The 14,276-nt window shown below is 32.4% G+C and overlaps 1 protein-coding gene across 3 annotated transcripts; it reads left to right on the forward strand.

Moving 5' to 3' along the window:
- The first annotated feature begins 5,368 nt into the window (after positions 1-5,368).
- On the forward strand, positions 5,369-7,402 carry LOC105125937 (probable transcription factor KAN2). 3 transcript variants are annotated; one of them, XM_011026612.1, is made up of 5 exons: positions 5,369-5,930; positions 6,049-6,125; positions 6,275-6,314; positions 6,437-6,545; positions 6,654-7,402. In XM_011026612.1, exons 1-5 carry the CDS (start codon positions 5,675-5,677, stop codon positions 7,270-7,272), a joined length of 1,101 nt encoding a protein of 366 aa, XP_011024914.1. In that variant the 5' UTR covers positions 5,369-5,674; the 3' UTR covers positions 7,273-7,402. The 3 variants fall into 3 exon arrangements, with proteins under 3 accessions (XP_011024914.1, XP_011024916.1, XP_011024915.1); XM_011026614.1 differs by having other exon boundaries at positions 6,660-7,402; XM_011026613.1 differs by having other exon boundaries at positions 6,278-6,314.
- Positions 7,403-14,276: the final 6,874 nt, after the last annotated feature.

Here is a 14,276-nt window from a genome sequence, read left to right on the forward strand (position 1 = left end):
TCCTTTTATTTTTTATTTCCTCTTGGTTAGATTGGAATATTTTTTTTGTTTTTTTAATCAACTTTTTTTTGTTGTGATCACTCCTTTATATTTTTTTGTTCGATACATCTAATATCATGGGACAAGATAAGTTTATTCAATCCAACCAGGTTATAACCTAAATCCCAACTTTTTTTTTTATTAACATGTTTGCATTTTTTTATTTTTTTATATATAATTTCAGGATATTTTTCCTCGCCTGCTGTGTTGAGCGGATCACAAAATAATCTTAACGATATTTATTTACTCTAAAAATATTCATTTACTCTTAAAATGAGAAATTAATAGATAAAACTTCTGTACGAGGATCGAACGTTGTGGGTAATAATATGCACTCGCCAATTTTTTTTCGCATTCATGTTGTCTATAGTTTTTTAAAATGTTATTTTACCTGAAGACGTGTAGAGACTAGAGAGTAAAACGATCTCATTATTTGATGGGTGGCTATAGCTCCCATGGCAGAACTTAAGGAAGCTAGATTGTACGTATTGATGTTGCCTGGAACTATGAGCAAGTGCTCGGCCCAAAACAACATCTCGACATCCGAGGCAAAAAAAAAAAAAAGAAAACTGTTAAGATAGATGCCTTAATTTTTTAACCCTCCATCGTCTTTCCTGTATAATGGGCTGGAGCTTGACGAAAGCAACCTCTTGATTAGCTCTAGCTGAGCACGGCATGATGTGGAAATGCGTAATAGCATGCATGATTACAAATAGCTACAAAGAAGACTTTATACTGCCATGGACATAAAAATAAAAGGAGAGTTGATTGTCTGGTGGTGTTAGAAAGAAGACAAACATGCTCATTCTGGAATAACGGTTCGATCCGCATTAGTAGGGTTACGTATTCTCATGCAATAAAATATTTACGTTTTTGGAGGCCTGCAACAGATAAAATAATGCGATGAATTGCTGGGAGTTGACCTTCGCACTTCACTGATCGAATCTTCTCAAGTCTCAATGAACAGAAAAATACAAGCAAAACAATTTTTATATTCTTCACGTGAAAGACTGAAGTCTATGGACAACCTCTTGATCATCACTGCAAACACAGTACTCCTTTGAAGTGTGTTTGTAGAAGCTCGATGTTCATGTTATTGACATGGTTGTGATTCTGTGATGACATGGTAGGCATAAATCAAGTTCTGCTATCTATCTGCGTTTGGTTAATTAATTAATTAGGCTTTCTAAATCGACCAAGGAACATGTGAGAAAAAAATTAATTGACGTTTAATTCTTGGAACCGAATGGATGATCATAAGAATTGGTCAATAAGGCATAAATTGATTCAATGATTAAGAATATTAAATTGAGACCTATTGCACATTATATTTTTTATTTTATAAAAGGAGATAATGGTTGTTATAAATTGAGGTTAAGAAATACCCAAAACTTCTAATACACAAGTGCTTGTTAAATAATATATATATTGAACTAGCATATAAAAGAATTTTAAATGAAAATATCATTTATGTGTAAAGAAAAATTCATGTGATAATTGAACAAGTAATTTTTAGACTTGAAATTATTAAGTTATATTTTATAGAAAGTATTATACTTTGATTATGATCACATGTTGTCCTAATCAAAGGCAATAAATGAAAAAAAATATTGGGTATAGTATAAATATATAAAGATATTTGAAAAAATATCATTTATGCGTAAAGAAAAGTTCATGTGATAATTGAGCAAGTGATTTTTAGACTTGAAATTATTAAATTATATTTTATAAAAAGTATTATACTTTGATTATGACCATATGTTGTTCTAATCAAAGGCAATAAATGAAAAAAATATTGGTATAGTATAAATATATAAAGATATTTGAGTAATCAAGAGAAGATTCATTATCTTAAATGAATGAACAAAAATATTTTATATACTCTCAAATAATATTGATTATAAAATCATTAGTCAAGATGGAATGAAATTTTAAAGGAGTTTAATATCTTATTCAAAAAATTAATGACTATAGTGTTGAGAACAAAAAAGATTTAATAAAGCAAATATATCTTAGGCTATAATATCTAAATCGAAATATTATTGATGAAAAGATAATAATTACACTGATAAACTGATCATTAAAAGGTTAAGTCAAATTATCTATGACTTTCTATTATTTGAGAGATCATAACATATTGCTAAATATTTTACTTGATCTTTAAATAGAAATCAATCAATTGTTGGATTGACAATAAATTAAATTGTTTAACCTATTTTATTCTATTTTATTTAGAATTATAATTTAAATTTGGACCAACTTATTAGAGAACCTAATGATGAACCACACACGTAAAACCCTTTAGTGATAAATTAAAATAAAATAATTAATCAAATATGACTTGATTGTAAATAGATTTTTAAGATTAAGGACTAGAATGCAATTAATACATGGAATTATAATTCTAAACCTAGAAAAAATCAAGTAGAGACTTCATTGAATAACTTTATAAAATCATCATGAAAAAATATATGTAATATTATTTAAGATGAAAATTGATATTTTGTTATTTATAAAGTATTTAGGTTTTATACCATGCCTTTTATTTTCTGCACATGATAACACAATATTACACTATAGAAATACATAAACACACAAAAAGAAAAAGCTATTATCAGAAAATCGATAAATATAAACAGAAATATCGAGAAAATATTTTTGTTGGTAAATTACTGATGGATTTTACTGACAGAAATATTTCCTTGGTATTTACCGAAAGAATTACAGTGAAAAAAAATTAAAACAAAGCAAAAATAATAATAACGTGCTATTTTTACGAACGGAATTACCAACAGAAAAAGTTTCATCTATAATTTCATTAGTAAAATCATTAGTAAATTGTCAAAACTATTCATCAGTAATTTCATTAGTAAATTGTCAAAACTATTCATCATGTTAATTATAAAGAGAATCATCAACAAAACATTTCATTGGTATTTTACAAAAAGCTATAAAACTATTCACTTTCTAATTGCATTGTTAATTACTGTTTTTTACAGACAAAATCACTAATGGATTGAAAGTTATCGATTTTATTTGATGGTTTTTAAAAAAATTTACGGATTGAAAGTTATTAATTTTATTTGATGGTTTTTAAAAAAATTTAAATTAAATTAAATATTACAAACGGAATCAGTGATGTATTAAAAAGTCGTTGATTTCAATCCGTCGGTGATATTTGGCAGTTTCTGAAATTTTTTTATTAAATTTATATTTTAAATTAAATATTACAAATAGATTCACCAATAGAATAATTAAAAATACTAATATTTAATTATCCATCGGTAAAATTATTGGTAAAACACCTTAATAAAAAACCTAGAATCCCTAATTTCACAACAGATCTGTCTCTTTTTTTCTTCTTCTTTTTCTTTTTCTTCTCTTCTCTCCTCAACTCTTTCTCTTCTCCTTCATGCTCAGGTGTGTCTTTTTCTCTTTTCTTATTTTTTTCTTCTTAGTTTTTTCTAATTAGTATACTTTATGAATTTTTTTCTTCTTCTTAGTTTCACTTGCAACTACATTAAGGTAAAAAAAACATTTTCTTCTTTTTTTTGTGTGTTTTTCACTATATTTGTTTTTAATTGTTTTTGTTCTTAATAATTGTATTAATGTTTTTGTAGGATTTTTTTTTCACATGAGATCAATTTTTAGTTGATTTATTTATAGGACTTAAAAAAATTTTCATATGAATTTTTTTAGTTGAATTTATTTTTTCATGTTATTTAGTTGAATTTTTTTGTTTTGATTTTCTTTTTCTTTTTCTTTTTTTCAAGCTTTTGAGTATTATAGAGTGTTGATTAATATTAATTTAATTATTTTATAGTTTTGTAAAATATATTTTTTAGAATATTTTTAAATAATTACCGATGGAATTACATACGGTTTGTTTCTGAAGGAATTATCAACAAAATGAAATATTTTGTTTTGCTCACTTTTTCTGTTTGTAAATCCATCGGTAATAATATTTTTTTATTATCAACGGATAAAAAATTACCAACGAAAGATTCACCAACAAAGATTTTTCGTCGGTGATTTTGGCGGTAATTGTTTACCAACAGAATGGTAGTATAAATACTGACGGAAAAGTCCGTTGGTACATCTAAAAATTGTGGTGATAAGCTAACACTCAAATATATAATAGTTTTTCTCTTCTAAAAAGATTAAAAATATTTTTTTATAATTTATATGGATTATCGTTAGAAATTAGATATTTAAAAGATTTATAATTTACGATAACTTAGCCTTAAACCAATTATTTATGATGTTCTTCAAGTAATTTTTAAATAAATTTTAAATTGCTCTATTTTTATCTCACAAAATCCTTAAGATTTTAAAAAAAATTTAATTTTATTATTTTTTATTGTGTTAATGTCTTTCGATGAATTCAACATTTCTTTACCATTTTTTTTTTTCGCAATGCTACTAGATAAACTCCCGTCCTTTATAGAATTCTATTAATGTTTGTGCCAGTGATCGAGATCACGAACCTGACCTCGGTTGGATTAGAAAACAACATTGAATCTGATGAATTGTCAGGGGCAGAATATTAAAAACTTCAGACACATAGAGGTTGAGGAATCCTTGGAGAAGCCAAAAATACAAGTCTTGTTGTTATGTGGGATGGTCATATGATAAATACAGGCAAAGACAAATCCGTGAATACCGACAGCAGGAATCATGGGCTCGTCTTCCAGCTTCCCCATGCATGCCTGACTCTTTCCATTTGCATTTTAATTACTCACATGGTAACCTGTTTCTTTTCATGGAGGCAAAGCGTTTTAAAGTTTTTTTGTTTTAATATTTTTTTATGTGTAATTTTGATATGCTAAAAAAAATTAAAATTTAAAAAATATTATTTTAATATATTTTTAATTAAAAATACTTAAAAAAAACTCTTATCATATTGCCAAACAGCTATAAGCCTATTATGTGTTATTTTCCCTTCCGACCCTAAGTGCAGGCAAAAAAAAACTTATAAGTAAGTAGCATTAGAAGCGAATGGCAAACATCTCCTCGGTAGTTACATTTTATTACATTTTACCATGCATGTGATCTATGTTGTACGGATTAGAAAAGGTTAGACGTGCTTTCCACGCGCTAGCGCAAGATAGCGCTGGCCCTTTCATTGTATTAGAGAATCTTTCGAAGTTCACAGCATGCCATTGTTTCCCTTCCATAAAGATTTTTTTTATACGTATCAGTTCTAACTTTTAGTACCACACCCATATGGTTAACATTACATGAATGATGGCCCATCCCATACATAAATAGCATCACATGTATGACTACTCATTAATGGTGTGTGCGTGCATATAATATTATAGGGGGTAGTGGAGTAGAAAAAGTATATGTGTGCTGTGACTTTTGAGAGTTAGGGTTTGGCATATACCATCATTTCAGATGGATTTAACTTAGCTATGTCAGCTTGGATTCTCCTTTCTGTTGGAATATGTAAACTCTCTTTGAAATATTAATGATGATCGAAGAGAAAAGTTCAAAGTAGAGGAATTATCGGAACCCAGAAGTTCATGATGGCTAACTATTTGTGATTATTTTTGGAGTCAATCATAATTTCTCTAATATATATAGAAACTTCTCTCATTGTCTTCCTCACAGCTCCAAGATATATTGAATTATGAAGCTGGGAAGTGATCAGAAAGGTGATGGTTTGATGATGGATGCTTCAGGCAAGAGCAAGGACGGGGAAGGAGATAATGAAAGTAAGACTAAAAATAGCGCAAGCTCGAGCAATAGCATTGTGGATGAGAGCGAGAAAGCTAGCTCCAGTGGGGTAAGACCATATGTAAGATCTAAGGTGCCTAGGCTAAGATGGACTCCTGATCTTCATCTTTGCTTTGTTCAAGCTGTCGAGAGACTTGGTGGCTATGAGAGTAAGATCTTCAAATTCTCAGCTTCTCGTTCATGATGTTTATATGAACCTCTATGATCTTGTTCCAAGAATATAATTTTATTGGTTAACTTTGTCATCTATCTGTTTGGTATGTACAGGGGCAACCCCAAAACTAGTGTTGCAACTAATGAACATCAAGGGGCTAAGTATTGCTCATGTCAAGAGCCACCTGCAGGTAATTGTAATAAGGATAACTCGTTTATATATAATCACTGTCCCAGTACTAATCACATGATTAATTTATAATTGGACTCTGAGACTTTTAATTAGATGATTGATTCCATAACTTAATTTCATTTTTCCTATTTTTTTGGTTTTCGGAAGCAGATGTACCGGAGCAAGAAGATCGATGATCAAGGTCAAGGTACAGATTTTGTCCTTTGTATATCTTACAATGGATTAAGATATTAGGGTTTGTTTCTTAGTTGTCAATATGTATATATGAGCTCCTAATTCTCAGAACCATCGCCGTTCATGAATTGACAGTTATAGACAGTAGGGGAGATCTTATTGGTTGTTCGGGCTACTATTCTCACAACTTTTGGCAACACTCTCTGCTTCCAAATATTGATCACAATCGTAGTTCTGATTTCAGGTACTGATCAAACTTGAATACGTACAGATAATTTTTTACCCTTCAAAATTGAATTTGGGTTCCTTTTGGGCTTAAATTTATGAATTTCTGGTTCTTTTTTCACACTAGGAGCAGAAGCGTTTCCAGAAGTACTGGACATGGAAACTGGATCACCAGTCCTTCTGTACTGGGACCAGATAGCATGAATATTAGAAGTGGAGCTGGATTTTATAATTCAATTTCTGAGAGGATCAATGGAGAAATTGGCTCGAGCACAAGGCGTGGATCTTTCCATACGTGCAACAACTCGACTTTCACCGACCAACGTAGAAAGCTAAAGCAAGAATTCCTGGATAATGAATCTCATCAGCCGATGTACAATGGCAATTCGATCCAAGGCCAAATAAGTTCAACCACAAAACAGCCCTCTTTTGCAGCCCAGTTTTCTAAAAGAGGAGGGGACTCTAATGAATCAATCAGCTTAGAGACAAAGTGGAGCTTTAATGCGGAAAAAAGCAACAAGCCTAAAAGGAAGGCTGATGATCTTGATTTAAGTTTAAGTCTCTCGCTTTCCACAAGATCGAAAGAAAAGGAAGTCAGGAGAAGTTTATCGTGGGATGAGGAAGACGAGGGCAGCAATTTATCTCTTTCTTTATCTTCTACTTCAACAAAAGAAAGCAATTCTATATACCTAAGCATGCCATCAAAGTACCCAAAACTGGCAAGTACCCTGGATCTGACTATGTGAATTTGTGAATTCAAAGTGAGATGTTGTTGGTACTTGTACAAGAGGATTGGTGCCAATAGATTAATGTTGTGTACTGCGATATCTGGCACTGTCAACTTTCCATGCATTTATGTTATTCATTTCCAAAATACTGAAGCAATTAGTTACATATAAGTTTTAGCTAGCTCTTCTTAATTTCTTGTACATAGTTCCTTAGTCTAGGCTAGAGGCTCACCTTGAAACTGCAAACAGTGACATGGTTTTTTCTTAAAAATAGAAGCGGACAAATTCAAGATATACAGTAGCTTTGTTTGCTTATCTAGGCATTCCCATAGGCCACACCAATATGCTTTGAAATGAGAAATTGGTAAATAGGATTTTGTTATCTTTTTCCTTATTGCACGGGAACAGGGACTGAATTATCATTGTAGTATATACTAAGTATGACAGTAGCATCTCTCTCCAATATATAACAGATATTTATACAACCATATACGGAAGGAATTATTCAAGGAAGAGAATTCGGAAAACCTCTCTGATTACCAATCCCCGCAGAAATTTTAATAATCAGATAGTTCTTTCGTTTTTTTCCTCTGTTAAATCCTTTTTCCCACGCTGCAATGCGCGCGCGTGAGAGAGAGAGAGAGAGATGAGGCTATAAAATTACATGGAATATTCCAGAAGGAATTATTTCTAAAGACCTTTGTAAATTATTGACAATGTGTTATATGATCTTCATTTTCAGATATTATTTCTAAAGACCTTTGTAAATTATTTACAATGTGTTATATGATCTTCATTTTCAGATTATATCGACTTTCTCTTTAATATATATCTTTAATGGTTGTAAATTTTTTCTTGAATGAATACCTTCCTCTTGAATATATATCTTCAATGGTTGTAAATTTTCTCTTGAATGAATACCTTCCTCTTGAATATATATCTTCAATGGTTGTAAATTTTCTCTTGAATGAATACCTGCACAAAATCCTTTAAGTTGAAGGATGTTGTTGAGGGACCCTTTGAAGCACAAAGTCCTTTAAAGACCCTTGAAGGATGTTGTTGAGGGACCCTTTGAATATCAAGTCAATACAAGAGATTTTATGTGATAAAAAAGTATTAATGAAGGTATTAATAAGCTTTTATAAAAATATAGAAAAAGAAGATGTAGAAGAAGATGCAAATGTTGTTAAGAATCCTGTTAGAAATAGATAGCTCATATATTTTAGATTTCCTAATGTAAAACTAATTTTATAGGATGATAAACTGCAGGACAATAATTGATTCCTAATCTATTGGAATAAATGTAAATGCAATTGTATAAATACATGATATGATCAATAATACAATTCATTCCATCAAATTTTTTTCTCTCTTTTCAGTTCACATGGTTTCAGAACAAAGGCTGAGATCTTAAATCCATAATCTTTAGCATCTTTTCTTTCGTCTTTTCTTTTCCATTGTCTTCTATGGATTTTTCAAAAACAAATATCTTAAATCCCTATTTCAATCACCATTTAGATAATCCAGGATTAGTCCTGATTTCAAAACCATTAAATGGAGACAATTATTCTACTTGGAAAAGAGCCATGACTCTGACCTTATATTCCAAGAATAAATTAGGCTTTGTCAATGGCTCAATCAAAACTCCCTCAGCAAAAATTAATCATAAAGAGTATGTAGCATGGTCTCAGTGCAACGATATAATTCATTTTTGGATTATCAACACTCTTAGTCCAGAAATCTCAGACAGTATGATCTACTACTCAACCGCCCATGAAATATAGGAAGATTTTCATGAACAGTTCTCCCAAAATAATACATCTCGTATCTTTGAAATTCAGCGAGACATTGTTTGCCTCTAGTAAGAACAATTCTCAGTCACTACATATTACATGAAATTGAAAAGGTTGTGGGATGAACTATCCTCCTATAATGACACAATACAGGGAACACAATAAGAACAAAAAAATTTAATGCAATTTTTAATGGGATTGAATGATTCTTACAATGCCATTCATGGACAGATCTTGCTGATGAATCCCTCCCCTTCAATTAGTCAAGCATGCTTCTCCATCTCGTAAGAAAAGAACAATGTCTCCTAAGCTCAACACAACGTCTCCTAAGCTCAACACTTACAGGTGATTGTTTTGGTAGTAGTGCCGCCATAGCAATTCGACATAGCAACAATAGAAAAACTGGCAATTTTAGTGTAGGAATACAGACCTGAGTGATTCAACCACTTATAAAGGTCACATTATTTCATATTGCAGGAGAAATCACCAGAAAATACCAATGAAGGATGACAATTTCAGCATTACAGACTGTGTTTTGGCGAAAGCGGAGGATGGCCTTATTGTTCACACTGTGGAGAATCAGGTCATTGGGTACAGACCTGCTATGAATTACACGGGTACTTACCAGGTCACCCAAAGGTAAGGTATGGGTCATGGTTAAAACATTTCAACAAAAAAAATCCTATAGCCAATCATGTGTCTATAGAAGCCTCTCCAAAAGATGGACAACCACTTATTGGGGTTTCACAGGAATAATTAAAACAACTCCTATCACTAATAGATAATAAAAGTAAAAGACCCAGCTCTTATGCAAATGTCGTATCTAAACCAAGTTTGTCTAAAGTCATTTTGCGCAATTAAATCATTAATAGCGGAGCGACAAATCACATTTCTTTTAAATTATTTTTTGACAAGAATAACAAATGCACACTGCCTCTAATACTACTACCTAGTGGAGAAAAGGCTAAGATTGTTGCAAAGGGCTCTTTACCTTTTAATTCTGTCTATTATCTACACAATGTGTTATGTGTACCTACATTCAAAGTAGATTTGATATTTGTCAATCATTTGACGAGAGACCTAAATTGCTCAATAATTTTATTTTCTTATTGATGTTTTTTGCAAGATCTAGTTATGAGGAGGATGATTGGTTTGGGTAAACATAATAACGGACTTTACTATTTGGTGGCTCTAGCGACAAAGCAAAATATGATCAATCCTTTATCCACCATCACTCAACCAACCTGCCACTTTACCATCTCATCCATCGATCTTTGACATAATCGCTTAGGTCATACATCACCTTCCCATTTATGTTTTATTGCTAAAAAGTTTTAAAATTTTTCCATTCAATCCAACACTACTTGCTTTGTATGCCTTTGGCAAAACAAAGTTGTTTACCTTTCAATCCTAATGTAATTTTTTCTATAAAACCTTTTACAATGATTCATTGTGACATTTTAGGTCCTTATCAAAACCTTTTCTCTTTGCTGCTCATTATTTCATCATTATTGTTGATGATTTTACATGTTTCACATGGATTTTCTTAATGAAACATAAAAATCAGACACAATCACTCCTAAAAGACTTCTTCAATGATGTTCTCATTAAGTTTGAAGTTCATATTAAAATTCTTCGAAGTGATATTGGCGGGAGAATTTCTCTCACTTCGGCTTTCATTCAATAAAAAAAGCTCTTTTCTAACATTTTTATGTTTACATGTCTCAACAAAATGGGGTTATAGGATGCAAGTATCGTCATATCTTATAAGTAGCTCGTACTTTAAGATTTCATACTCAACTCCCACTTTAATTTTGGAATGAATATGCCCTTATTGTTGTCCACATCATCAATCAACTCCTTTCCCCTATCTTCTCTTTCAAAACACCTTTTAAACTTCTCTATTCAAAACAACCTTTTTTTTTTCTCATCTTCGCATATTTGGATGTTTAACTTATGCTACCAATGTCCACAATCCTCATAAATTTATTCCTCGTTCCATTCTTCTGTTTTTACCGGTTGCCCTACCAGTCAAAAAGCATATAAATTATTTGATTTATCTAACAAATTTTTTTTTACTAGCCGTGATGTGAGATTTCATGAAAATACTTTTCCATTTACAAATGTCAAACCCACTTTTTCTTCCTTACATTACAATCCTGGTCTCATTCTTTTAATTACCCCTGATCACAATCTTTCCTTCCCCTTTCCATCACCAAAATCATCATCACTACATGCCTAAGTTCACCAATTAGACATATAATCTCCCCACCCCCTACCACTCTCCGATTATACTGTCGCTGCCCAAAGCCTACTAATCCCACAATCAATCAATCACTCTTGATTGCTCACCCTAATCCACCATCCACTCCTCTCTCACTAGAATCAAACATACTTGAACCACAAACCGCCTCCCCTGATACAAACACCACTTTACAACCCACCCCGCCTCCTCGATCCAGCCATCATGCTAGCCCCCTAGCGACGACTAGTTTAGGATTCGACAGCACCTCTTTTTTTTTATAAATGTCTTTTTTTATTTTCTTATAGGGTTTCGAATAATGGCCTTCTCCTGGGGTTTTTTCTGCCTCTAGGTTTTTTTTTCTCCTCACCCCCCCACTCTCACTCTCCCTGTTAACCATCATCCTTTATCTCAGCCACCTCCCCCTCAAATAAGAAAAACTACACATTTGTTTTATCTTCCCCATCATTGTCCATCTCTCTGCCCAAACCTCCTTACAGGAGAGGAGTTCACGAACACACTGTTAGCCAAACCTCACAGGATATCTTCCTCTTGGATTAACAATAGCAGCCCCAGCTAGCATAGATCAACCATAGTAGCAGCAACCATCTCTTTTCAGTAAAGGCAGGGCGGACACGAACAAGAGATTAGAAGAGAGTGGACTGAAGACACAAACTAGAGAATACAAAAATTAAGGAGAATGAATAAAAAAACCACATAAGCATACAACAGAGACAAAAACAAAGAATGAGAGAAGGCAACTTTGGCAAACCAGCACACCTTCGCCATCATCTTCATCATCAGGCTCTAGTATCGAGCAAGCTCTAAGAGAGAAAGTGAAAAATAGGAAGAAGCAGAGTAGAGAGCGTCCGTTCGACCAACAACGTAACATCTTCATCGCCAGCGTCTTCAACTTTACCTCCCTATACAGGTAAGTTCTTTGCCTTTTCCCTTCCTGTATTATAATTCATACTACATTAGCCGTGAATTATAATTCACTTACTACTGTAGCAAGTGAATTATAATTCACTTGTTTATATACTTAGTTAGTGAACAGACCGGGAAAATCGATAATAATAAAAAAATTCAAATCTTTGCGAATTTATTCACTAGCACTAGAGTCAGGAATATCATACTTTTTTAGGTTATACAATATTTACGAACACCAGAATTGAAAATATTCATAGGTAAATATTCATTGACACTAAAATCAAGAATATTATAGGATGACCAATAAAAATAGAACACAAACAAACCTTTAACAATTTAAGACAAAACCAGCAATACAACTTGCCTTAGGTAAAAATGCTTAAGGGGTGATAGTATCTTCCCTTTCGCATAATCAGTCTCGTACCATAGAATTTCTATTAACCAGTTAGGGTTCCTAGTGACCATAATACTAAGTGGAGACTTCTTCAACAAGATCTTTTCCCCTAAAAGAACAAGATGTTAGATATCTATTCTTTTTCCATATCAAGATGATTTTTTAATCAGTCGTATCATAGAACCTCATTCTTATTCAAAAGCTACTGTCTATCCTAAATGGCAGGCAACTACGCATTCTGAATTACAAGATCTTCAACATAATAGCACTTGATCTTTTATTTCATTACCAGTAGGCAAAACTTTGATTAGCTATCAGTGGGTCTATAAGGTTAAACATCGATCTGATAGCTCTATAGAGAGATTAAAATTCTGTTTAGTTGCTAAGGGTTTCACCCAAATTGAGGGAATTGATTATCAGGATACCTTCTCACTAACAATAAAGATTGTAACCGTTCGCTGCATGTTTGCTCTGGCTGCAGCTTGTAGATGGACACTCCATCAATTAGATGTCTATAATGCTTTCCTTCATTATGATCTTTCAAAGGAGATTTATATGACTTTACCACTAGGGCTTCTTCGACAAGGGGAGGAACAGTTAGTGTGCCATCTCCATAAGTTCCTATACGGGCAAAAACAAGCATCACACTAATGGTTTGTAAAATTCTCTAAAGTCATCTACTCTGCTGAATTCAAACAATCTCAGGCTGACCACTCTCTATTCACCAGACAACGAGATAAGTCATTCACTACTTTCTTAATATACATTGATGACATTATGATTACTGGAAATGATCTTGTTAGTGTTTCTATAACTAAAAAATTCTTGCATAATCATTTTCATCTTAAAGATCTTGGCCCTATAAAATACTTTCTTGGTATAGAGTTTTTAGCCTCCAAAAATGAAATTTTCATTACTTAACAAAAGTGTGCATTGGAAATTATTGAGGATGCAGGGTTATTGGGTGCAACCCCTATCCATACCTCTATGGAACATGGCTTAAAATTATCGAACAAGAGCGATTTGCTCAAAGACCCAGGTCATCTTAGGGGATTGGTTGGTAAATTGATTTATTTAACTATTTCAAGACCAGATATCACCTATGTTGTGCATGTTTTGAGTAGATTTATACACCAACTCTGAAAGCTTCATATGAAAGCAGTCTTTCGGTTTGTCCGATACTTGAAGGGTATGCCTAGTCAAGGCCTATTCTTTTCCTTGAACACTAATTTCAAGCTAAGCGCTTATTCTGACTCAAATTGGACAAACTACCCATTAACTAGGAGATCTACCACAATGTACTTCGTGTTTCTTAGTCTTTCATTGATATCTTGGAGATCAAAATGATAGAAAAAAATTTCACTCTCCTATGCAGAAGTAGAGTATCGTACAATGATAAAAGCATGTTATGAGTTGACATAGCTCCGATGCCTTTTAAGGGTTTATGGCTTTTTCATCATGAACCAACTTTATTATATTATGATAACAAAGCTGCACTGCATATTATAGCCAACCCAGTTTTTTATGAGTGCACTAGACATATCAAGATAGATTGCCACTATATTAAAGGCAAAGTCCAAAACGATTCTGTGATAACAAAACATGTAAACTCTGAGCATCAATTGGCAAACATCTTTACCAAGCCCTTAGGGAAAGAAACTTT

The sequence above is a fragment of the Populus euphratica genome, unplaced genomic scaffold (assembly GCF_000495115.2).
Source record: "Populus euphratica unplaced genomic scaffold, PopEup_1.0 scaffold44.1, whole genome shotgun sequence".
NCBI lineage: Eukaryota > Viridiplantae > Streptophyta > Magnoliopsida > Malpighiales > Salicaceae > Populus > Populus euphratica.